This window comes from Vicugna pacos, chromosome 2 (genome assembly GCF_048564905.1).
Source record: "Vicugna pacos chromosome 2, VicPac4, whole genome shotgun sequence".
Taxonomy (NCBI): Eukaryota; Metazoa; Chordata; class Mammalia; order Artiodactyla; family Camelidae; genus Vicugna; species Vicugna pacos.
In genome coordinates, this window is record NC_132988.1 from 121,360,494 (window position 1) to 121,385,124 (window position 24,631).

Here is a 24,631-nt window from a genome sequence, read left to right on the forward strand (position 1 = left end):
TGCATCTGCGGGGCAGGTGCATGAGCTGGAAGGTGGGGCCTTGTGGGTTCTCAGCAAGTGCGCGTGCCGGAGCGGGCAGGAAGGGGCCGCTGTGGCGTGGGGCAGGAGCGGCCTGCGGGGGCGGCGGAGCCTGGCGGGGCGGGCGGGGCGGGCGGGCGCGGCCTGCAGCCGCCCGCGTGGTCCTGCGCGAAGCCCGCGCCTGGAAACAGAAGGCCGCCGCGCCGGAAGCCCCGCCCGCGCGCGCGCCCTGTCCCCGCCCGGTGGAGCGGCTGCTGGCGCGGCGCGGCGGCTCGGCACGGCGGCGCCCGGGCGCAGGCGAGCGGGTGGAGCAGCGGACGGCGTCGAGGCCGCCTCACGCGCCGGGCTCGCGGCGGAGCGCGCCGGACTTGTCGGGGCCCGCGGCCGCCCGCGCCTTTCAATGGGCAGCTCGCACTTGCTCAACAAGGGCCTGCCGCTCGGTAAGGCCGCGCGCGCGCATTTCCGGCCGCGGGGGCGGGGCGGGGCGGGGCGGGGCCGCGGGGGCGGGAGGAGGGGGGCGCCGGCTTTGTGTCGAGTGCGCGTGCGCGCCGGCGACCGCGCGCCGAAGGTCGGGCCCGGGGCGGGACCACAGGAGCGCCGTGCGCGTGCGCGTGCAGCTGCGTGCTAGTGCGCCTGCGCCGCCGCCCCGCCCGCCCGCGCAGGTGACACAAAGGGGCTCGGGGACCCCCGGACTCCCACACCCGGGACCCCAGGCGCGGTGTGCATGTCCCGCCGGCCCCTCCGCTTGCGGCTCGGCCCCAGTTGGCGGGGCCTGGCAAGGAGGCCGGCGCGCCGGTGACCTCGCGTCCTTCGGGGCCGGCCCGCGGGCCGGGGGGACGTTGCGGGGGCCGCGGTCTCGGGCCCCAAGCACGGGCGCACGCCGCCCCTTCGCCGGGTGTCCCCGCAGGCTGTGCGCCCTTTGCGCTCTGTACCCACTTTCAAAGTGTCTGAAGTGATGCGTCAGCGGCGGGGGGAGCCGTTCCTGCTCGCCGGGCAGAGGCGGCGGCAGGGCACCCGCCCCCTTCGCTGATCCCATCGTGTTTCCACCTGAGTAACCGAGCAGGTGTGCCCCGCTCGTTTGTTCCCGGGCACCTCGCTTCCGCCGTGTTTTGAAAGGTGTCAGAAGCAGGCACTCTCCGTGCCCGGGCAGCGCCGGGGGCCCGGAGCCTGGGCGGGTGGCAGGCCGGGCGGGGGCACGGGGCGGTGTCGGTTTGCGGGCCGCTGTGCCCACTTGTCATGCCCGCCTCTCCTGCCACCTTTCCCAGGCCCGAGTTCCTCGCGGCTTCCGGCCACCAGGCTGGGGCCGCTTCGGGGCGCGGGCGGGGAGGCACCCTCAGCTTCCTCCCCCATGGCCCTGCCCCTGGAGCCTGCAGACGGGGCCGCGGGCTCCCCAGGCCTGTGGAGGGAGGGGCTGCCGCCGCACCTGGACTGTGGGTTTGGGCGGCGCTTTCTCTGGCTGGTGCCGGAGGGGAGGGAGGGCACCCCCCCACCCCGGGCTTGCCGGGAGGACGACCTTTTTAAAAAGCTGGTAGCGACTTGAGCTGGGAGCTTGGGCCGGGCAGCCCCTTCCTGGTGATGCTGTTCGCTGTGATTGGCCAGGGCAGCTTTGTCCTCTGGTTGTGGGGAGGGAGAACCGCCTGCTTTGGAGAATAGGGCTGGGATGGGTTTTCTTCCGGGTGCTCAGAATCGAGTCCTCAGGCAGGTGAGCCCCTTAATCAGCTCCAGCTTCCGGCGCGGCTGGAGAGATGGGCTGAGAATGGTGGCGCCCGCGAGGACTGCAGGTGTTCTTACACCACGTGGCCCCGTCTTTCCCTTCGCCAGGACCCCCCCTCTCCTTTGCAAGAGTGGGAACTGCATTTGTATAAAAGCAGACACAAGCCAACACTTGGTAGAAAGCTGACCCCGGCAGTGTGGACGTTGGTGTGCCTGGAGGCGGTGCAGACCTGCCCTGTGTGTCAGTGCAGCACGTCCACTTTTGCATAGGGCAGCATCTCTGAGCCTCTGGAGGAGTGACCACAGCAGACAGAAGCACAGACCTGTCCCTAGGGGAACACAGACTAAGCCCTGACCAGCGCCCGGTCCTGGGCCCCTTATGTGACTTCTCTCTGTGTGTCTGCAAAGTGGAGATGGTGATGTGGGAAGAGGTGGAACCGCATGAGGGAGTGTGTGGCAGGGATAGGGATGGGGAGGGGGACAGGCTCAGGGCCAGGACCAGGGACAGGGATGGGAGTGGGTGGGGCAGCGCAGCGCAGCAGCGCAGGGCCGGGGGCCTATACCCGCCCCCCACAGCTGTGTGTGCTCTCAGTCATTGTCCTGGCTGCCCCGGATGTCAGCCTGGCCATGTGTGTGGTCTGGGGGGCCCCTTTCGACCCTAGACGTCTGGGGCATTGCGGAGGCTGACAGTGTGGGTCCTGCTGAGCCTCATCGTGGAGAGGTGCTGGTGCTGCTCTGGGGCTGCGCTTCCTGTGGGGCCGTCGGTCAGCCTGTCAGTTCCCCCAGCTCTTCTGTCAGGTTCTGTGCCGCCTTTGGGTGCGTGCTTTGGTTGGGGCATCTCTACGCGGTCTTGGGAGGCTGGAGCTGCGTCAGGCCCATGGGCAAGTCCTCCTGCCCTGCCTGCCGGCCCTCCCCTCTCATTCCAAGGAGTGGCTGGTGGCTGGGCTGCTGTCTGGACCACTTGACCTTCCTTTGTCCTGGCTGTGTTCTGGGTTCCCCTTGTGGCCTCTTCAGCCTGAGGACACCTGGGAGGGGGTCTGGGGGTTGGGGGCTGGGGCTGGTCCCTCCTGCCCTGTCAAGGGTTCCATCCTGCTGGCAGCTCAGCCTCATGCCTGGTGAGGCTGGACCCAACCCTGTGCACGTCCGTGTGAAGGTGTGACTCTCTAGCGAGCTGTTCCACAGTAGGTGTTAAATGCTTCCCAGAGGGCCTCAGCCCCAGCTGAACTCCTCTTTGTGGGAGCAGGGCCCTTGGGTTCGGCCATGGGTGGCCTTTGGGCAGCTGGCTGCAAGCAGGCCTTAGGCCTGCGCTGGGGCTTTTCTTTGCGATGACGTTTCACGTGCCCCCAAGCGTCCTGTGTCAGCGCCCTGGGGTATTGCCAGTCAAGTGAGGGGCGGGGGGCAGGCCGTGTGTTGCTAGAGCCCCCCCCCCCCCCCCGTGCCTGCACATGGCTTTGCCTCCCTGGTGTGGAGGTCCTGGGCAGAGGTGGCTGTCTGAGGTTTTTTTAATCCTGCAGTAAGTTTCCCCAGCTGGTCCTGTTGGAGGCCCGTGCCAGGCTGTGTCCTGGCCTTGCTCTGCGGGAGGCCTGCTCAAAGCCCTGGGTGGCCCCATCCAGCCCTGCACCTTGATCCGTTCGGGTGGGAGGGTGATCAGAGCTGTGCTTCCCTCCACCCCTAGACGGCAGGTCACAGCCTGGACCTTTCCTCCAGAAGCTCAGCTGCGGGCCGTGTGCTTGTACGGGGCCCTCCCAGGTCTGCCCTGGCGGCCTACCATGCAGGGGTCTTGAGTGCCTGTCATGCGGGAGTGGGGAGGCTCAGCGCTTCTGAGTTGTTACCGCCTGTGCTGCCTCTGGGAGGTGGTCCCTCCTGGCCCCATCAGCCCTGAGCCCGGCCACAGACTGGCCAGGGGCTCTAGAGCCTGGAATGGCTCGGAAGAAATCCCGACAAGCCTGCTGGTGGGGTTGGCACCCCGGCCCTAAGGGGAGCCTTTGTGGACCCTCCCAGCTGTGGACCCCGTCCTGTAGGAGGCAGGCCCAGTGCCCTTGGCACATTGGTCAGGCCGTGCGTCTGTCTCTGAGGCTGTCTCTCCAGTGGGCTGGCCGTTGACTCCAGGTCTTTCCAACCCTCCGACTTCCGCATCCAGCTGTGAGGTCAGGCCTTGGAGGGGGCTCGCCACAGGGGTCTCCTTGGAGCGGCCGTGAGACATCACTCCTAGAAGCAGGAAGGTCATGTTCCCTAAGTCATGGGGTGCTTCTTGATGAACCACGTTCTTTCCATGAGGACTCTCCAGGTTGTAAAGCCCGCGGGGCCCATGCACACATGTGGGCATGAGCTGAGCAAAAGAGGTAAAAGGTGGGCTCGTGTGGGGAAGGGTCTTGGTGCCACGTCCACCGGTTTGTACCCTTTATGTGCAGCACGCGTTGGGGCGCCTTTCGGATTCTGGTGAATCAGTAGGCCAGCGCATCATCCCATGCAGGTTTACTGGCCTCGGCGCCTGGCCTGTGGGCCGGCCTTGCCCAGTGCCAGGGGCTTTGCAGGGGGCAGGCTGCAGAGGGACGCTCTGAGACGGGGCCAGGGTTCGGGCATGCAGGGGCCCCTGTCTCGGGAGGTGGCTCTCAGGAGGGTGTGACGGGGTCAAGACGTGGGTCAGGGAGGGGCCAGCGTCACTGGGAAGGGTGGTGAGGCAGCAGCCATGCCTAGGGGTGTGCGGTGTGGGGCGGGCTCTGGCTGCAGTACCGGGGGCCGCCGTGTTTGGGCCGGGTGCGAGGTGGAGTGAGGGGAGCACAGGGGACCAGGGAGACTGGCCGTTGGATGGGACGTAGGGTGAGAGACCCTGACCCTGAGTTTGGGGGGTAGGCGGGGTACTGGGGCTGGAGAGGAAGCGGGGACTGTTTTGGGGCAAGTCCTGGGGGCGCTGAGTTTGAGATGCTCACCAGCGCTGCAGGAGGCAGGGGGGCCTGGAGCTGGGGCGCTGTCTGGCCTGGGGCAGGGTTGTCAGGACCCCAGGCTTCCTGCAGGCACCAGAACCAGGGAGCAGGGACACGCTGTGATGGAGGGGGGAGCCCAGCAACTCAGGTGAGCCCAGAGTGTGCCAGTTGTGCTCTGGTCCCTGGGAGGGTACCACACCTAGGGAGCCGTGGCTGAAGACAGGTCTCAAGCACACGTGTGGTGGCAGAGGTGGGGGAGGGGTGGTGGCCGTGGGCAGCCTGTGGGCGGAGCTGGGCAGGAGTTGGGGCGCTCTGGGGGCTGGATCCCTTCCCTCTGCCCCGTGTCTGTAAAATGAGGAGCCGGTGGGACTCCACTCACCAGGGGTGTGGGAGTTGGCCCTGCCTGCCACCGCCCCCCCCCCCCCACCGCCGTTAACGCTTGCTGGCCCCAGGCCTTGCTTGCCCCAGCCGTCCTTCCCTCCCTTCCCTCCCTTCCCGGGCAGAAGGCCCCCTTTGGTGCCAGGGTCGGGGTGTGTGGCCAGCAGTGGCTGTAGAAGGTGCTGCAGGTACAGGTGGCCAGGGGGCCTTCAGGTCCCTGGGCTGACTGCTGACCCGCTCCCCTCCCTGGGCCCGTGCTGCCGGCCCCCTGGCCTCCCCTCATCACCTCTCAGCTCACCCCGCCACCCCATGTCTGGAGGCTCTCCTCTTGCTACTCTGAGCAGTGAGAGCCCTTGTGGGGCCTTTGGCTTATTTCTGGAAACAGGGTAAAGCTGAGCGTTTTCACCCGTGAGCGTCGGCGGCACTGGCCTGGAGCCTCTTGCGGTTGTGGCCTTGCTGTTACTTCGAGCCAGTGGACGGTCGGGTTCCTGCACCACATGCTGCTGCTGGGCTTGGCTCCCTTCCGGCCCCTTAGGTGCTGCCGTGCTGCCCACGGGGCACCGAGGCTGGGGCCACAGAGGAGGAGCCAGACTCACCCCCGTCTGTCTGCAGTGCCCACCAGAGGTTGCCTGCAGTCTGCACGTTGGGCCTGAAACCTGCCTGGGGCTCTCTGTCTGTCCAGGCTGGCCTCAGAGCCCCATGCGTGCTGGCCGCTCCTCTGCGGGGCAGGACACAGCCGTCCTCTTTCCACTGCTCAGCACCAGCAGAGCAGAGCTTCCTTGTGAGGTCGTTCTCACGGAGAGATTGGCCGGGGACCTGGCAGAGCCGGGGGACACCTGGAGTGCCCGTGGCGTCTGGTTCACTCCCCGAGCTGTAAGGACGCAGGTCCTGTGCCTCACTCATGGGGCGTGAGCCCCAGCCCAGGGGGTTGGGGACGCTGCTGACTGCTGGGGGCCTCGAGTGACCGGGAAGGCTGGCTGGGGCACCCTCCTTGCTTTCCGGTGCGTCTGGCCTGGTTTCTCTAGGATTTAGGGAGACGGCTGGCTGGGACCCTCTGTGGGAGGGCAGCAGGCTGCGGCCAGCGGAGGTGACCGCTGCAGCCTTGCCGGGGCTCACCTGCTACTTGGGATAAGTTTGGGGGTGATTTTGGGGAGCAGGGAGCATGAAGAGGTGGTGGGGTGGTCAGGCGCGGGTGGCAGGTCTTTGGGGTCCCGTGGTGCTGTCTGCTGCCTCTGCCTAGTCAGGGCCACGGGTGGGAGCCCCACTTCAGCCGACACTGCCCATCCCAGCTGGGGTGGGGTCAGCAGGAGTGAGGCCTGGGCCCCGGAAAGCCCTGACCCCCAGTCCTGGCACCCCGCATCCATCACTGTCCCCTTGAGCCTCCTGTGATGACCAGGTGGAGAGAGGGGCTGGCCTCGAGGGAGGAGGCCTGGGGCCCGAGGACAGTCACTCGGGGTCCCTTAGGCAGCCTCTGGGGGCCGCGTCTTGGTTTACGGGGTGTGGGGTGATACCTGCTGTTTCACGACTCATCCAGCACGTTCTCCAAGGAGGTAAATCAGGAGGGTCCGCCATCTGCAGCGTGCAAACGTTCCGCGTTGTTTTCTGAGAGACGTGACAAGGAGGAGCCCAGCGTGTCCTGAGGCTCGGGCCTGGCGGAGGCTGCATGCAGAGCAGGCGTGGTGGGCACGGGGCTGGGGCCGAGCAGGTCCTGACCACCTGCCCTGGGAAGATGAGGGAGGGGAGGGGCACTCAGCCCGGGCAGCCAGGGGGCCTGGCTGGCAGTCGGGGGGCCTCAGCGCAGGCAGCCATGAGGGAGTGAGAAGGGGACCAGGCTTGGCGCAGGGCTTCCTGCCGGCTCTGCTCTCTGGGACCCTCTCCCCGGCAGCGTGGCCCCAGCGCCCTTTGGAGGGGGCCACTGAGGAGAGAAAAGCCCATGAGCTGCTGCTTGGCTGGCGGGGAGCCACACGCCATGTCCTTTGTGACCAGGTGTCCCCAGTGGGCAGTGACACGGTCAGGATGGGGGTTGGAGCCCCCAGCGGGAATTAAGGGGAGACGTTTGCAGACGCTGAGGCCCTCAAGCAGCGGACAGCCAGCAGTGCGTCTTAGACCCCGGCTACGTGTGGCTGCGCTCAGCTGGCCTGGCTGGGGCCTGTCGGGCCAGCGTAGTCCCTGTGTCATTGAGCCCATTCAGCCAGCATCCCTGCGCTTCCAAGGCTTGGGTTACAAAGTACATCTGCTCTCGGTGTAGCAACAGAGACGCCGGAGTCTCGCCGGGACAGACTGGACAGGCGGGCTCAGGGCGTTCTGCGAGTGAGCGTGGCTGGGGTGGCCTGGAGGGGCAGGCCCTCTGACTCCGCCCAGGCTCACAATCAGATGGCAGGGCCTGTGGCCCACCTGCGTGCGGCTTGTGAGGTAGCTGGGTCTCTGAGCATCGGCTCTGTCCACTGGGTCCCGGGAAGGCTGCAGGCTGGGGTCCAGCAAAGGGGAGGGCCGCACACGTTCCGGAGGCTGCAGGCCTGTCCCTGGCTGCGGTCTCCTTGTGGTCGGCAGTAGGTAGGGGGCCAGGGTGCCTGGTCCATGGAGCTGCCCTCCTCGTGGCCTGACCTCACGGTGCACATGGTGGCATCGCCAGTCCCGGTCAGTACGGCCTACCCTGGCGTGTCAGGTTCAGCCCCCGTGTGGCGGTCTCAGCCAAGTGTTCGCCAGGTACCCAGGAAAGGTTGGCGTGCTCCCGGGGACTGGTCAGTCTGTGCTCGCTCCCAGCCCCGTAAACCTCCTGGACCCCTGCCCCTGAAAGGCCTGGGACCCGCGTGCGCTGCCCCTCGGGCTGGGCCGTGCGGCACTTCCAGGAGGACTGTGCCCGAATCTCGCGTGGGCCCTGGGGAAGCCCCCGCCTAGGGGCCTCCGTGGGGGACGTGGGAAAGTGGCCTCCGCATCGGGGTCTGCGTCCCAGGGCCTCTTGCCTGGCGGCCTTGTCGGGGCTCCCTGCCCCTGCCCTGCCAAAAGGGCCCAGGAAAGGTTGGCCACACGAGATGGAAGCTTCCAGAACTGGCTGCAGACCCACTCCCTGTGCCCTCCTCTCTGCGCCCCAGGGCCCCTGCCTCCCAGTGTGTGCATCCTAGAGGCGTCAGGGTGGGCGTCCTGGGCACACTGGCCAGGCCTGATTCCAGGTAGGTCCCAGCCTGGCAGCTGCAGGCGTGGGGTCGAGGACGCAGGGACAGCTCTGCCTCCACGGACCGCCTGGAGCTTGTGCATTCCTGTCACCCCTGAGTGGTGTTTAACGTGTCTCTTGTGTTTAATTTTTAGTCAGACTTTGACCCGGCGCGGGCTTCGGTGGCCGCCGTGGACAGGAGCCTAGGAGCTTTGGTTCAAGACGATTAAAGCCGTGGGATGAGGACGCAGTGACAGGACGCGGTTCTGCCCTGGGATTCTGAAGATAGAGCGCGTTGAAAGGCGAATTCATGGTGGTGGAAGCTGAGCCCATATTAAGAGATGTCAGGTTGGTTGGGGCTGCTGGAGCGCGCAGCTGCCCGAGGCCGGTGCCCCGTCCCCCGGTGCGGTGGGTTAGGACAGGGCCCTCCCAGAGGGAGCGCGGCTGAGTTTCTGGGAAAGAGCCCAGGGGTTGGGCTCACGTGTGCCACGTAGTTCGTATCCGTCGAGAAGAGTCTCAAGGCTGTGAGAGCTCGGCCAGGCCGCGGCCAGAGGTTCTGCGGACTCGCCGTGGCTCTGAGCGTTGCTGCTGGGCCCCAAGACCTGGTCCGGCACCAGCTACGTGGTTGGGAGGCCTGGTGTCCGGGGCAGCCCCGCCGAGCACAGTGCCCTCCATCGAGAGTTCACCGTGCTCACTGCCGGGCCCGCCCGTGCCCCGCCGTCCTCTCCCCGGCGGTTCCACACAAGGCTGCGCAGCCACGTGATGGCCAGGAAGCCGCCGTGGACCCTGGAGGCTTGGTTCATGCACCGTGGTTGTGGTTGGATGTTTATGAAAATAAAAGCTGAGGGATGTTGGGCGGGGGGGGGGTGTCACACGCTAGGCCAGGCAGCAGTTTCACGTGGAAAGTCGCTGTTCTCTGCACGTCTGTGGCGCTTTGCTCTCTGCTGACTGCGTGTTGAGGGGTTGGCCTGGACACACCGCTCCTGGGGTTCTGGTCTGCAGACCGTCGCCGTCTGAGGGTGGGGTGTGAGCGGCGTGCCCTCGGGAGCTGTGGCTGCTGGCAGGTGGCTGTGGGCCCTGGGAAGCCATGCAGTCACCGTGCCTGCGTTCTCGTCCTGCACACCTGGTGCCGTCCCCATGCTGGCCGCAGCGTGCCCGGGGCTGCGTGGGCCGTCCGTGGCCAAGCTTTGGCAGGGCCAGTGTGTGTCTCCTGTGGGCCCTCATGTCTCCACCCTGGATCCACGTGAGGTGCCACTGCCTCCCGTGTGGAAGGACAAGTGTTTAATGATCCTCAACCTTGTCTTTTGGGAACGTGAGTGGTTCTGGCCATTTTCTGGAGTTTTAACCCCTGTCTAGCTCTGCACTGTTTCTTGTCCCTCAAACCTGTATACAGGAGCAGCGCTGGATGGGGCGGGGGTCCCTGTGGGGTTTCTGGGCAGCACGCTGTGGCCTCAGGCAGAGGAGAAACCATGGGCTCGTCCCCAAAGCCCATTACTTCCGATCTGCCTGCCTCTCCTGGCATCAGGCGGGTGGCAGGGCTGCCCGGGCGGCTGGGAGCTGAAGCAAAGCGTAATTTGTTTTCTCCTTGATTTTCAACTCACTGTTGAGAAAGATCCTGTGTCTGGACACATGGAAATCACAGGTGCTTGGGGTGGCTGCCTGGCTGCGCCGCACCGGGAGGCTGAGTGTCTGGCCCTGTCGTTTCAGGCGTCCGACCCCCGATCATGAACGGGCCCCTGCACCCCCGGCCCCTGGTGGCGCTGCTGGACGGCCGGGACTGCACGGTGGAGATGCCCATCCTGAAGGACGTGGCCACGGTGGCCTTCTGTGACGCGCAGTCCACGCAGGAGATCCACGAGAAGGTAATGGGGAGCGGCCTGTTGGTGCAGCTGGGGGACCGTGTCTCCATCACAGCAGCCTTTTCCCAGAAGCAGAACCTGGGGTCGGTACTGGAGGTGGACGCTGGCGTCCCCTGTCCCCATCACCTGGGGCCTGCACCACGTGGTGGCAGCTTCCAGGCAGCTTTCATGGTTCATGTTCTCAGATCAGCTGGTTCCCCGTGGTGGGAAGTCCATTAACCTGGTTTCTGTTTGTGGTCGCAGCCAACTGAGTCCTTGAGAACCACGTTTCTCCTGAGACAGCCTAGGAGCTTCGGAGAGCCAGCAGGGTCAGGAGAGTCCCAGACTCCGCGGGGATGGACAGGCCTCAGCAGCCGGCCTGGCGTGTGGGCTGTGCTGAAAGCGGCGGCTCTGGCAGCCTTCCGGGCCAGCCGAGGATGGAGCCTGCTGGACCTCCCTCTGGCTCTCTGCTGGGGCCCTGGAGGGAGGATGAGCTGGAACCAAGTGCTCCCTCGTGTCCGCCGTCCAGCCCGGGACGCGCACCTCAGGCCCTGAGCGTGGATAGTCGGCGACCTGCACCGCCGGCCCCAGGTGGCTGGTGGAACATGGGCATGCGTTCTCTTGATGGGAAGAGACCACTGCGCTGGGCCTCAGATTGTCTCTCTAAATGGTTTTGTAGCACAGTGTCCATCACACAGTCTGAGGTGACCAGGCAGTAGCAGAGGTGAGGACTTTGAGTGAAAGCCAGCAGAAATAAAGGTGCGAGGAGGGACCCCCGGGAGCTGCTGGGACGGCTGCTGTCACAACCGGGGCACAAAGACCGAGCTGGAGAGCAGCACGAGGACCTGCGAGTGTTCAAAGCAACGGACAGGACTAGGAGGATTCTGAGATGATCTGGAGCAAAGCTGAGAGTGAGGATTCACTGGGCAGACTCGGCAGCCAGTCGGGAATCAGGGGGCGGGAAAGGGGCACAGGGCCGCAGGGTGCAGGCCTGCATGGGGAGCTGGGCTCCAAGGGCAGTCTCAGAGTGAGGGGAGGGGTGGCCAGAAGCAAAACCTGCCGAGATAAAGGCTGACGATCATCCGGAGGTGGCAGAGGACAGCGACCCCCTAGGAGAAAAGTGCGGCGGCGGCTGAGGTTGGGCCGGGCAGCCCCTCTGGGAACGGCGGCCAGCGGCCGTGCACAGCACAGAGCCCTCAGTCACGCTGCTGCTGCTGCTCCCAGAGAAGCACACCACACGTCCACACAGAAAGCCGCGTGTGACGTCGCAGCCGCTCTGCTCCTCGTGGCTGGAACCAGAGGGGACCAGAGGGCCTTCAGCTCAGGCACAGGCCTACCTGGGAGCCCCACTGGGCAAGGAGAAGGCGCAGGGGCCCCAGGAGTCAGCTGTCCCCTCCCGGACAGGAGGGCAGTGGTGGAGGTGGAGGTGCCAGGTTCGGGTGCTGCTTTGTGGAGACGGGCAGTCCTGCTCTGTGTCCTGGGGTAGCGGCGAAGTCACATGGAGCTGTGCACAGATGCATACGTCTGGGCTCGTGAGCCCGGGAGCCCTCTTACCGTGTTGGCGACATCTCCTGAGTTTTAAACTCTTTCAAACTAAAATTAGCTGTTTGAAAAACCAATGTACAGAATGAAAGAAACTTGTGGATAGAAATTTACAAAAATCATAGGCAATATTAAAACAAGCTTTGCAAGTAAATTTGGAAACTGAGACAAAACGTTTTATTCCAAAATTGTGATGCACCCAAACTACTGGAACAAGTTAATATAAAACACAAAGAAGCAAGTTAACAGACACCTTCAGGAGGGTCAGGGACAGCCCTGCCTCGCCAGTGGACGGACAGCATCCTTGGCCCCCTCACCCCCCACAGCCAAGGCCACGCCTGTCAGAGAACAGGTAAATGTGCAGGAGAAGCATTGCTGGGCAGAATGTTCCGCTTTGGTTAGAAGAGAGTTTGGAAGCCTCACGTTGGTGTCCTTAGGTGTGAAGGTGTCTGGTGGCCCACTGGGCAGGAGAGGAACCCAGGAGAGCAGGAGTAGCTCCTGGAAGTTACAGTGTGAGCGGAAAATGGAGGTTTTCACAGGAAGCTTGGAGAACAGACCATGGAAGGCCAGAAGAAAGATGGAGGGGACGAGGACGAGGGAGAGGGGGCAGACCCCCCGGGGGGCCAAGCCCGGTGGGGTGGTGCAGCCCGGCCCCATGGAAAAGCCGCCCGGGAGGAGCAGCCCCTCCCCATGCTGTGCAGCCGGGTGTGGCCACGTGACTCAGTCCAGCCGGCGGAGGTGGGCGGGCTTCGGGTGCAGAGCTGCCCTCCCTGCACCTCCTGTCTGCAGGCCCTGGCCTGGGAGGAGAATCACCGTGGTTCCCCTGTCGCGTTTGGTCGGGGTTCCTGCCTCCTCACAGCTGGTTGGATGTTGGACGTTATCCAAGTGTCACAGGAGAGAGAGTGGTGTGAGCACCACAGCGTGAGGAAATCTTCCGGAGCCGAGTAGGGGCTGCAGCTCTCCCACCACAAACTGGGAGGAGCGTCGGGGCCCACAGATGCCCTGCCTTTGGAGTTCTGGTTTCACCAAGGCTGGGGGTGGGGGCTGAGCTCAGACCAGGCCCACACTGGGCGCACTGAAGCTCGCAGGAAGAGGGTCTGCAGCCCGGGACTGCGGCTTCTCATGTGCTGGCCCGCCGGGGGCCTTGCTCCTCAGCCGTCCTCTCAGGCAGCTCCTTGGAGAAAATTAGGCACCCACAGAGGGGGTGGCAGCCTCGGAAGAGGAAGGCCTGGGTGGTTTGTCGAGAGGCCAGGCCAGGGTGGGAGGGGCGCTGCCCCGGGAGCCGGCTCGGTCCCCAGGGGCTGCTGTGGGCAGGACTGCAGGCCTACGGGGAGAGCATCTTGAAGGGGCCAGTGGGGGCCTCGTCGGAGCAAAGAGCCAGTCCCAGGAGGGAGGCCAGGTAAGAAATGAAATAAAAATCCAGAAAAAAATGCAGAAGCAGGCTTTGTGGCTAGTAGTGGGGTGGCCGTCGGCAGGAGGGATGGAAACCCCAAAACAGCCCCTGCCCCAGGAGACCTGAGGATACTGGGAGTGGCAGAGGACTGGTGAGCCTGTGAGCCTTGGGGTTGCCCTCATGCCCCCGCGTTCAGGTCCCCGGGCACGGCTGGCGTGGGCACCCACCCTCACCGAATGTTAGAGGAGCCGTGCTCCCTGGTCAGGACAGAACCAGACGAGGCAGGTCTGCAGGCAGCCAGCGTGTACAGGGAAGGGGCCATCTGGTTACAAGGCAGTTGAAACAGTCTTGAGGCAACACAAAACTGGAAAGCAGGGGAGTGAGGGGTGGGTGTTTGCAGCCCGTGTCCGGCCAGAGCATTAACAGCTGAGACGTTCAGACTCCTCGATCACGAGGAAGGAGACATCCCAGCAGGTGGGGGAGGGGTGCTCGGGCCAGAAGCAGGCGACACTGTCCCCGTCCCAGGGACTTGGACTCCAGGTGCAGCCTGGCCGTCGCTGTGAGAACGGGAGGCATATGGGCTGCTGCTGGTTTGAGTGGCACTTTGGCGGTTCCGTGAGAGTCTGGAGCATGAGGTCTCCAGCCTGCTGTCCCTCCACGCTGAGCCATTTGTCATTGAGAAACCCTGGAGCATCAGGAAGTGTCACCCTGGGCCCCTGGCTGCTTCACAGAACCCAGCTCCCGGAAGGATGCGGGAGAAGTCGCTGGAGCTCCTGAGCGCAGCCGTGCGTGTCCTGTGATGGCTGGAGGGGAGCCTCAGCTCCAGAATGCCGTTTCCTGGCCTTCCTTTGGGGTGGTGTCCTGTGAGTCCTCCTCAGGCATGCCCCGTCACCCTCTCTGGATCAGAGGACACCGACTCAGTCAGTCACTGGTTTTGCAGCTGCTGGAAGGACATTGGGGAGCTGCTGGGGTGGCTCCTGGGAGGTGGATGCCATTTCCGGGGTGTCACAATCACTTTGCAGCCACGAGAGAGAACACGAACCAGCAAGGCTTGTGGACCTGGAGTCTGGACAGAGGATGGTGGCCCTGCAGGGGCAGGGGCTGGTCTCCGGGAGGTGTCCACTGGGAACACTTCATCTACTGCCCTGGGGTTTGAGAGAGGACCAGGCACGAAAAAGACAATTTACCAAGAAATGCATGGGAGTGGGTCACACCCAGAGATACAAGTTCAAGTGATGGATGCAGATAGCACGTGTCACCGGGAGCATTCTGAAGTCGGGAATGCCCAGGGCTGTGCGCTCGGAGCCGAGGGGAGGAGCACTGTGGACCAGAGCTGGAGAGGACCTGCAGTGACCTGCTTACTTCCCACCTCAGGGAAAGAAGCCAGCACTCGGGTTTTTACTGCAATGCGCCAGCTCCCCAGCTTTACAGACACTCAAGACAGTCATGGCCATCTGTGTTAGACGTAACACAGGGCACCAGAGACAGCGCCGCCTTGAAGTGCTCCGGACAGGCTGCCCCCGCACACACGCCCATGCTGTGAAAGCTCCCTGTCCCGCCTGCCCAGCCCATCCTCTGCACGCGCATCTCAGCCGCGGCCTACGCGTGTCCAGCTGCCCAGGCCGGAGACCTGGGTTCCCGTCCGGTGCCTCCTCATCCCGATCCGCCTGTCCCCGAGTCTGGGGCTGCCCCTCCTGACCTGTGCATCTAACACACAGCTGTGCCTGCCCTCAGTGGACGTCAGTAGATCTCTGCATGCAGCCCCTCACCTGCCCACCTACTTGGGGGCCCTTCTCACAGCTGAGGCCCCCTGCCCCCGTGGCCCTCCCCGTGTGCGCTGCCCTAGCTCCAGTGACGTCTCCACTTCCTGTTCCCTCGCCCCACGTGCTCATTAACTCCTTTGCCTCTCATGGGCTCTCACTGCTGCTCCGCCAGCACACGCTGGCCCTTACCCCACCCACACCCCGTCCCGTCAAGACGCGCGGTCTTCCCGTGCGGCCTCGACGCCTTCCCGGGCGGTTCTCAGGACGTGGGCAGTGACCCAGCTGGTCGTTCTCGCACCTGCTCAGCAGCTCCCCCGCTCCAGCAGCTGGAATCCTGGTGTCTACCGGGAAGGAGGTGATGCATGGGCCTGTGGCGCCCCATGCCTTTCTTGGAAAAGTCCTGGTCAGCCTGGTGCTTGCAGAAGGGGGCCCCAGGCTCCCTATGCCCCGCCGTTCTGCTGTCTCTGCCTTGGTCCTTTCTGTGTGGTCCCCTAAGGCCGTGTCCTCCACGCCAGCCCCAAGGGAAGCTGCACTCTGGGTGGCCATCCTTACCAGGGCTGAGCCCAGGGCGGCTGGTCTCACTGCAGCTGCAGTCTTGAGCCCTGCTTCCCACACTCCACACCCCTCCATCTCACTCACCACGTCAGCTCTGGTCTATGCAGCTCACGTGTGGCCCCTTACGGTCCACAGCCTCCCTTGCCCAGGGACCCAGGTCAGCACGCCCGTCGTTGGCCTCCCTGGTCAGCACAGGCAGCTCAGTCCAGAGGCTGCAGGGACAGCCGACTCATCCACCACGGGTTCCCAGAGGCCTGTGCATTTCACTGAATTTGCGAGGTCATCGATTACGACGTCCCATAAGGGAGGAAGAAACTCCGTCCCCCAGCTTCCTCGTGGATTACATCATGAGGTCGGATGGGGTGGGCCCAGCCCTTGAGCCCAGAAATTGGGTATCTGGGGCCCTGGCTGTGGCCAGAGCAAGTCGTGGCTCAGATCGCTGTGGCCCTGCGCTCACTGCTCTGGGGTGTAGGCCCCCGCCCTCCTGGACCTGCGCCATCGCCCCCTCCCCTGTACCCCGCAGAGCCAGGAGCTCCGCCCTCAGGAGCAAGTGTCTGTAGGGGGTGGGCGTAAGAGCCAAGCGGGGGGAGGTGCCCAGGAGCAGGGTGCGCCCCACTCGGGCCGGGCTGGCGCTGGCCGAGCTCCAGGCCTTCGGGGACCCCGGGGCTCCTCCAGGGGAGGGGGCGGTGTCGGCCCGTGCGCATGCGCAGGTAGCGGCTCCGCGTGGGGCGTGGTCCCGGGCAGGCCTCGCTGTGCCGCCCAAACTCGTGAGAGATGTTGGCTCAACTTGCCCACGGCTTCACCTGCAGCAGCTGCGCCTGGACGCGGGGACACCGCGGGATAGGCTTCCAGGGCCGCCCGGAGCCCCGGGTTGGGGTGGTCCAGGGGCACAGAGGCAGCTCTCAGGCCTTCCTAGGGCCTGCGGCTGGCAAGGCCCCTCTCGCGGGCCGATCTCCGCACGCAAGGTCCACCCACGTAGACCCTGCTGGGGCCCCGCCAGACCTTGACACCCTTCAGGTGCCTGGGGTTGAGGGGGCTGTTGGGCAGCTGCCCAGATCGTGGTGCCATGGGTAGCGCCCAGGGGCTGTGGCTGCTCCTCGCCCTTCTGGGAGGAGTGACCTTCCGCGTGGGACGCGCGGGGCTGCCCTGGAGGCCACGCCTTCTGCACACTGAGGGGCGGGTTCGGCATATCCATCCTCCACCTGTGTGTGGAGGGGGCCGCGCTGGGCAGAGCGTGCTCCCGTCCCAGGAGCTCTGCGCCTGCCCGCGGCTCCCGGCATCGTGGCAGCATTACCGGCCCTCGGGCTGCACGTGTTTTGTCTAGGTGCCTCCGTGACTCCCACCCCATTGGCAGGGGCTGGGGTTACAGATGCTACTGGGCTTCCCATCATTTTCCATCCATTGTGTCTGGTGCCCACCCACGTCTTCTCTGCCCCTCCTTGGCTCCTGAGTTGATGGGCTGGGACCCTCGGTGTCCTCGACAAGTTTCTTGTCAGAGCAGTCACCCCCAGTCACTGCAGACCTTTCAAGCTGGGATCAGGCGGCCTCCCCCTGAGAGGGTCCACAGTGCAGTGCCCACAGGGAAGGAGGCTGCTTGGGAACTGGGGGCTGACCCAGCCAGGGGCCAGACTTGGAGGGGAAGCAGCGTCCGGGCTGGTTTCTTGGGCAGCTGGAGTCTGGGAGCAGCAGGCCAGCATCTGGCTCTGCAGGCGTCCCACTGCCCAGTCCCCACTGTGCTCACCGCGCTCTGCCTTCCCTGCAGGTGCTGAACGAGGCCGTGGGGGCACTGATGTATCACACCATCACACTGACCAGGGAGGACCTGGAGAAGTTCAAGGCCCTTCGGATAATCGTCCGAATCGGTAGCGGTTTTGATAACATCGACATCAAGTCGGCTGGGGATTTAGGTAGGACAGTCCCGCGTTCCCTTTGCAACCTGTATGCTGTTTCCTCTGTGCAACCTTGTCATTTGTTTTGTCCATTGATTTCCCTGGGGAGGGGAGAGCCCTGCTGCAGCTCCTTGCCAGGTTGGAGGTGGCCTGGGGGCCAGCATCCCTGCGGCTGCAGCCTGAGGCCCACGCCAGCTCCCCTGGGGCGGTCGCAGGGTTGCAGCTGCCATCCTCAGAAAGCTTGTCATGGGCAGCATGCACCCATCTCTGCTGCTGGAGACCGAGGGGCCAGGGCGTCAGCCCAGACGAGGGTTCCTCCGTCCCCATCCACGTGACATGGTGGGAAAGGACGTTGGTGTCGAGGCTCAGGACACACACGAGCGTGTGCATGCAGCGCATGCCTGCTGGTGCCTGCAGTCCCGCCCACGTGCGTTCATGCACATGTGAGACTTGGTTCCTGAACCAGGGTGACTGTGCTATGTTGGGTTTGGCCTCCCACTTTATCTGCTGCTCTGGTCCTGTCTCTCCTTTTCTTTTCCTGTGCCAGTTATGGCTCTGCAGTAAAGTGAGGACACGTGGGTTCAGCCCCCCGTTGTAGACTGCGGCCTCTGTTGTCCTTGCTTCTAGGCTGTATCTTCAAGTCCCGCAGGGTGAAAACGGTTTCATGTTGTCTGCCGCCACCCGTCCCAGGGTTCACTCTGCCCCCGTGCCAGCCCCTGGTGCCCACGGCAACGCACACAGCTGGGACCCCCCCACCCACACACTGCCACCTGTCCCTGGGCAGTGCCCCCAGGAAGGCACCTGCAGTGTCTGGGGTTTCCTCCCGTTCCCAGGGCTGGTTCTCACTCCCTTGTGACTTCTCAGGCTCGGGCTTCATCTTTCCTCCGGGCCAGTCTGGGCTGTGCCACGTGGGCATCCTTGTCAAGGCCCCCCAGGACCTGGTCCACTGTCCCGTGGCAGTTTTGTTCCCAAACCTGACAGATGGTCCAGGTCTGATCTCGCCCAGTGTCCCCTGCACCCGCCCTGGACGTACTTCTCCTGGTGAGCCGAGGTGCTTTGGGAAAGTGGTGCGAGGTCCGTCTGCCTGTCAGACAATGTCCAGGCACTGGGGTGGCCCAAGGGTCAACACAGTGCCATCCTGGCCGCCAGGTGCCGCTGCCTCACTGGGGAGACAGCAGGTGCGGGGGACGAGCAGATGGTGGGTGGGGGGCAGGGCCAGGTCCACGCCAGGCCGAGGCTCTGGGCGGCTCTGCTGATGCAGCTGCTTGTGCTGAGGGGCCAGGAGGACGGGGCCTTGGGGGCAGGAGGGGTGGTGCCTGTGCAGTGGTGGCCTGGCTGTGACCTCTCCCTGGAAGGTCCCGTGGCAGGTGGTCCAGGCCCAGGGCCACAGCCTGTCACAGGTGAAGCACAGGACGGGCCCCAGTGACCACCCATATGTGTCCTGTGTCCCCAGGCATTGCTGTCTGCAACGTGCCGGCCGCGTCCGTGGAGGAGACCGCCGACTCCACCATGTGCCACATCCTCAACCTGTACCGCCGGACCACCTGGCTGCACCAGGCACTGCGGGAAGGCACGCGGGTCCAGAGTGTCGAGCAGATCCGGGAAGTGGCCTCCGGAGCCGCCAGGATCCGCGGGGAGACCTTGGGCATCATTGGACTAGGTGCGCTGGGAGCTCTGGGGACAGTGAGGGCGGGGCTTGGCCGTGCTGCTGGACGGCCCCCCACCTGGGGTGATCCCCTCCCCAGGACAGTTCCCCAGCCACAGCACAGCAGGGGTGAGGCGTCTCTTGCCTCCGAGGCTGTGCAGGCCCCTCCTGCCCCAGGAACACCAGGTACAGGCCTCACGCACACGCAGGTGTCCAACAGATGCCCGTGGGGTCATGCACATGCTCACACACCTGTCCTCCTGACAGCTGAGTGGACATGGCCTTCAGGTGAGGGCCTGCTCTGAGCCTTGCCTGGCTGAGGGGAGGTCTGCTGTCTTCCACCCACCCGGTCACTCACTCTGCAGGCAGCTATCCTGGGAATGGAGCCACATTGGGGCAGGTGGCACCCCGGGGGCAGTAGGAGGTGCTAGGAGGGAGAGGCGAGTGTGGAGGGCAGGGCTGTCGGGGGTTATGGGGGAGCTCCTGCACATGAGGCCACCCTGCACTGCCCAGCGTCTTTCTTGTTTGCTCCGGAGCCCAGCCAAACCCAGCCTGCCTGAGAACTGCCACCCTGTCCACCTGGGACTCCCCGGCATGCTGTTCCCTGAGGGTTCTCCCCCACTGACCACCCTGTCGGCTGTCCACAGCAAAGGCACTGCCTCGCGTAGCAGTGGGGGAATTTCGGAGGCATTTCGGGTCATCTCAGTGACAGACATGCCTGCATTAGTGCAGGGAATTGGGGTCACTGATGTCTGTGGGCCATGGGGGTGTCTCCCCAACACGAGTCACTGTCCTGCTGGACGTGTGCACACGGACGCCGCACTGGTCAGAGCCCCATAGCCCTGTGAGCACCGTGCACCCAGCACTTAGGCTCCAACTCCCCAAGCGCATGGGAAGGTCTGAGGGCAAGGACCGCACCTCCCACCCCAGGGCCTCCGCCCACACGGTTGAAGAAGTGAGCAGAGCAGGTGTGCCTGGCCAAGTGGATTTGGGGCTGAGTCACTTTTGTGGGTGGCTTTGGTCACGAGACTCAGTGGGGCCCAGTGTAGGGGTGACCACCCGGGAGGACTGGGTGGTCCCAGAGTCTGCCTCTCACCCAGTGCCCGGCCTGGCTGCCCTGGGACCGTGGCTCCTGCTCGCGGCTCAGGCCCTCGCCTCACCCCTCGCCTCGCCCCCTGGGAACCCCAGAACCTGTGCTCTGGTTCCTCGCTGCCCAAGAGCAGAGCATCCCTTCCGTGGCCACAGGGGCGGAAAGTGGAGAAGCAGCTTGCTACAGAGTTGTGGTCACTACTGCGCTGCTCCACGTTCAGAGGCTGCCCGCGGGTCCCAGAAAGGAAGGGGCCCGAAGGCAGCTGCAAAACATGCTGAAAGCAATTTACGCTCTTCACCTATTTTCACAAAAGTGGAAACCTGCTTCGGGTTTCTTGGCTTCTCGGAACGGGGCGCTGACGCAGGTGAAGGGGCACGAGGTGACTGCGGGTGCCCGATCCTCAGCCCTGAGGCCGGATGCCCTGGCAGGACCCAGGCCCCTGCTGCCCGGCCTCGCGGGCTGGCGCCCCTCCCAGGGGTCTCTGTGCCGGCGCACTTCCACCTCCGCTGAAGTCTGAGGCTCTAAGGGAGCGGGGATCCGCAAGGGGGTCCCTGAAGGAGCTGCCCTGCTGTGGCCAGGGCAGAGCACCATCCCAGGGAATGGGCTCTGAACACCCCCTGACCCCTGGCATTTGTGGGGGTCGAAGTCAGGGGGTTCAGCCTCCAGGCTGCAGGGACGAATCCTAACACCACAGCCCCCACCCCACTGCCCTCTCCTTTCTGAAGCCCTGTCCTGACCCCTTCTGCCCCCCCACCCCCGCTCAGCTTCTGGGAACTGGCACCTTGGGGTCACCCTGGGCAGATGGAGAAGCCGGGGCGCATGGTGACGCCCCGTTCTGCCCCCAGGCCGCGTAGGGCAGGCAGTGGCTCTGCGGGCCAAGGCCTTTGGCTTCAGCGTGCTCTTCTACGACCCCTACCTGCCGGACGGCACAGAGCGGGCGCTGGGGCTGCAGCGCGTGAGCACCCTGCAGGACCTGCTCTTCCACAGCGACTGTGTGAGCCTGCACTGCGGCCTGAACGAGCACAACCACCACCTCGTCAATGACTTCACCGTCAAGCAGGTCTGCGCCCGCCCTCCCAGAGCGGGGGCCTGGGCCTTGGGGGGCGGCAGGGCCCCACCCTCTCTGGCCGGCGCCAGGCACACGCTGGGTGGCGGATGGGTCCTGACAGCTGCTCCTGTGGTGCCACCACCTACCGTACAGGTCCCTCCAGGGTCCCAGACTTCCTTCCCCTGGCCCGCGGGCTCCGGGCCTCACAGGTGGCTGTGTGCACACGAGCTTGTATGTGTTCACGTGCATGCATGGTGCACACACGTGGTGTGGGTGAATGTGTGTATGTGTATGTGTGTGCACATAGGTGCGCGCATCTACGTGGACATGTGTCTGTTTGCCCAGACGTGTGCACCTTCGTGTGGCTGTGTGTGAGCCCTTGTATGTGTGTTTATGTGCACATGTGTGTGTACACATTCTCGTGTGTGCGTGCCCTGATTGCTGTTTGCCCAGGGCCCCCGGGCCCCAAGGAGGGTGAGGCCACGCCTTTGTTCCCAGTTGGGGGCTTTGGGCCTCGTGGGCACTGGTCAGCGCCATGCTGTCCCTGAGAACTGGATATGAGGCCAGAACAGGCGAGAACTGATCCAGGAAGGGCTGCCTGAGCTGATGGCCGGCAGGGCGGCCTAGCTAGGGTGAGATTGGGGTCACAAGAAACCGCTAGCCTCAGAGCAGGGGTGTCCCCTCACCCTGAACCAGAGCCAGTTGGGGGTGGTCTTCAGGCCACCTCTTAATTTACACTTCTGTCTTGTGTCTTCACAGATGAGACAAGGGGCCTTCCTGGTGAACACAGCCCGAGGTGGCCTGGTGGACGAGAAGGCGCTGGCTCAGGCCCTGAAGGAGGGGCGGATCCGTGGCGCAGCCCTGGATGTGCACGAGTCGGAGCCCTTCAGGTGCCTCCGGCGGTGCCCTGCAGTCCCTGAAGTGGCCTAGCCTCATGGCTGCAGGGCCTCACAGTGCTGAGGGAGTGGGGCCCCGATGCCTACAAGAGGTCTCCAGGCCTGGCCTCGGGCAGCTGGGGTCCAAGGACACGGAAGGAATCTCAGCCTGAGATCCCACGTCGGACAGACCTTCCTCCCAGGGCCCAGCCAGGTCTCAAGAGGCTGGGAGGCCAACGCCTGGGCCAGGGAGGCTCTCAGTCCCCTGTACCTCCTGGAGAGGGAAAGGGCTCAGGCATCCTGCGGTGTGCCCAGGGCCACAGTGGCCAGGCTTTGCCTGGGAGCACGAGGCAGCTGGCCACGTGTGGTCACGCACAGGGGCCCCACAGCCGAGACGCACTTCTGGGTCTGCAGCCCTGGAGAGCACAGAAGTGCTGAGTGGGCCTGGGGTCTGAGAGCCCTCAGCCCCCTGCAGGGAGGGGCCCAGCAGCCTTTCCCCAGTGCAGGCCCCTCCCCCTCTGCTGTCAGGAGCCGGGGCAGGCTTGCCTGTTGGGGGCCAGCGAGTCTGGCAGAGGGTGGGGTGTGACTCCAGGCCTGGGGAAGGCCCCCCTGCCCAGCCTGGGCCTCTGACCTGCTGTGTACCCTGTAGCTTTAGCCAGGGCCCCCTGAAGGACGCACCCAACCTGATCTGCACCCCGCATGCGGCCTGGTACAGCGAGCAGGCGTCCATCGAGATGCGCGAGGAGGCGGCTCGGGAGATCCGCAGAGCCATCACAGGTGGGCTGGCAGGGGCCTGGAGTGGGGCCTGACCCACCCAGGGCTGGCCGATGTCTAGGCCCCAGCAGACCCCTGAGCCCCAGGCCCCGGCCATGTTTGTGACGCCCACTCACCGTTGCCTCTGGGAGTTTCAGCACATGTGTCTTTCTTTCTCATCTTTCGAAAAGTCAGTTATACTTGTAAGCTTTCTAGGCTGGGCCCTGTCCGCCGGTCTCTGAAATCCCAGGCCAAGCCAACAGGGTTGGGGACCATCAGTGAGCTGAGGACAGCTGCTCGGGGCTGGGGGTCCCCGAGCTACAAGAGTGACTGTGCCCAGACCTTCAGGGGAGGGGCCCTCGGGGGAGGGGAGGGAGGCACAGCCTCCAGGCTCCTGCAGCCTGAGTTCCCATGGGGGCAGCCCGTGTCCCTGACCGGGCCCCACACTCCCGGGGTCCACTTGGTGGAGGCTGCTTACAGCAAACACTGTCCCTTCCATCTGCCGCGTGTCCCAGGCCGGATCCCCGACAGCCTGAAGAACTGTGTGAACAAGGACCACCTGACGGCCGCCACCCACTGGGCCAGCATGGACCCTGCTGTGGTGCACCCCGAGCTCAATGGGGCCGCCTACAGGTGAGCGGGGGCTGTTGGGCCGCGGGGGCAGCCTCCAGGGCTGGGCACAGGCCCATCTTCCTGGGGCGGGGTCTCTCCCGGCCGGCGGTCTTCAGGAGCCGCCCCCTGGCCCCAGACTCAGTGCTGCAGCCAGGGAGGGCCTGGCCCGGCCCCGTCCTGCCGGCCTCATGGGCGCTCTTCCTCTCCCAGCAGGTACCCTCCGGGCGTGGTGGGCGTGGCCCCCAGCGGCATCCCGGCCGCCGTCGAGGGCATCGTCCCTAGCGCCATGTCCCTGTCGCACGGCCTGCCCCCCGTGTCCCACCCTCCCCACGCGCCTTCTCCCGGCCAAACCGTCAAGCCCGAGGCGGATAGAGACCACGCGAGCGACCAGTTGTAGCCCGGGCGGAGTGCCGCACCCTCGGACAGGCGTGTGCGCCCTCAGCGGCCACGGCACTCCTGAGACTGTCCGGGCGCCGGGCCTGCGAGGTGGCCCGGCCTCCCCGCATCGACTGTAGTTGTCCCGTCCCGAGGGGCCGCTGCCCTGTGTCCTTTGCGTCCTCGTTAAAGCAGAAGTTAGTAGTTAATTCTATCATGAATGTTCCGTCTGTGTACAGTCCAGAGTGTTACAGAGGATCTGTTTGCTTAGCTGTCGGCCGGCGGGAACCGGGGGCTCCGTCCAGCCGGCTTCACAGCGGTTCCCTCTGTGTGTGGAGCGCGCCCCGAGCAGGCAGTTGGCAAACTTCTCAGGACAATGACTCCTTCCCTCTTTCTTTTCATGCCACACAGTGCATTGTTTTTTCTACCTGCTTGTCTTATTTTTAGAATAATTTAGAAAAACGAAACAAAGGCTGTTTTTCCTAATTTTGGCATGAACCCCCTTGTTCCAAACGAAGGCGGCCTCGTGAGGCGGCTGGAGAGGAGAGCGCGGGGCCGTGGCGTCTGTCCCCGAGCCGCGAGGGCGCAGCGCCCGGCCCACGGGTGCCGTCCTGCTGATGTGGTAGCTAGCAATATTTTGGTTAAAATCATGTTTGTGACTGTAACCATTTGTATGAATTATTTTAAAGAAATAAAAATCCCAGAAAGAGCTGGCACGCCCGGTGTCTGTTTTAGTGGCTCTGTCCCCCGGGGACTCTGGTGGGTCTCAGTCCTGGCTCTGGTGGCCTTGGGAGGCTGGAGTGGGGAGACCCAGGGACAGTGACCAAGGATCCTGGCCAGAAGCTGCGTGCTGGCAGGGGCAGGTGGTGTGGGTCTGGGTGAGGACGCCCCCTGCCCAGTGCTCCCCCTCTGGCCAGCCCGGCACCTGGGAAGGCAGAAGCCTGGGCCCTGCGGGTGATGGCCGGGCGGGCTGCAGACTCCGGCCCCACGGCTTAAGGCACCTGCCCCCGCAGCGCAGGTTGACCCTGCTCTCTTCAAACCCCCACCTCCCGGCTCTCGGAGCCCTGCT

At 64.8% G+C, this 24,631-nt stretch overlaps 1 protein-coding gene across 6 annotated transcripts; it reads left to right on the plus strand.

Annotated features, from left to right (window-relative positions):
- The first annotated feature begins 213 nt into the window (after positions 1-213).
- Positions 214-24,278, plus strand: CTBP1 (C-terminal binding protein 1). Of its 6 annotated transcripts, none has more exons than XM_072947485.1 (10): positions 216-458; positions 8,340-8,532; positions 9,892-10,046; positions 17,038-17,182; positions 18,618-18,824; positions 20,745-20,959; positions 21,707-21,837; positions 22,472-22,599; positions 23,091-23,208; positions 23,401-24,278. In XM_072947485.1, exons 2-10 carry the CDS (start codon positions 8,526-8,528, stop codon positions 23,582-23,584), a joined length of 1,290 nt encoding a protein of 429 aa, XP_072803586.1. In that variant the 5' UTR covers positions 216-458; positions 8,340-8,525; the 3' UTR covers positions 23,585-24,278. The 6 variants fall into 6 exon arrangements, with proteins under 6 accessions (XP_072803560.1, XP_072803551.1, XP_072803586.1 ...); XM_072947466.1 differs by having other exon boundaries at positions 217-458; positions 23,398-24,278; XM_072947475.1 differs by having other exon boundaries at positions 217-458; positions 8,344-8,532; positions 23,398-24,278.
- Positions 24,279-24,631: the final 353 nt, after the last annotated feature.

What these genes read in the sequence shown, in the direction of transcription:
- CTBP1 (XM_072947450.1), top strand. Translation starts at nt 419, where the DNA reads ATGGGCAGCTCGCACTTGCTCAACAAGGGCCTGCCGCTCG. An exon ending in CAACAAGGGCCTGCCGCTCG is followed by an intron (nt 459 to 9,891) that starts GTAAGGCCGCGC and finishes CTGTCGTTTCAG; the next exon opens with GCGTCCGACCCCCGATCATG. An exon ending in CAAGTCGGCTGGGGATTTAG is followed by an intron (nt 17,183 to 18,617) that starts GTAGGACAGTCC and finishes CTGTGTCCCCAG; the next exon opens with GCATTGCTGTCTGCAACGTG.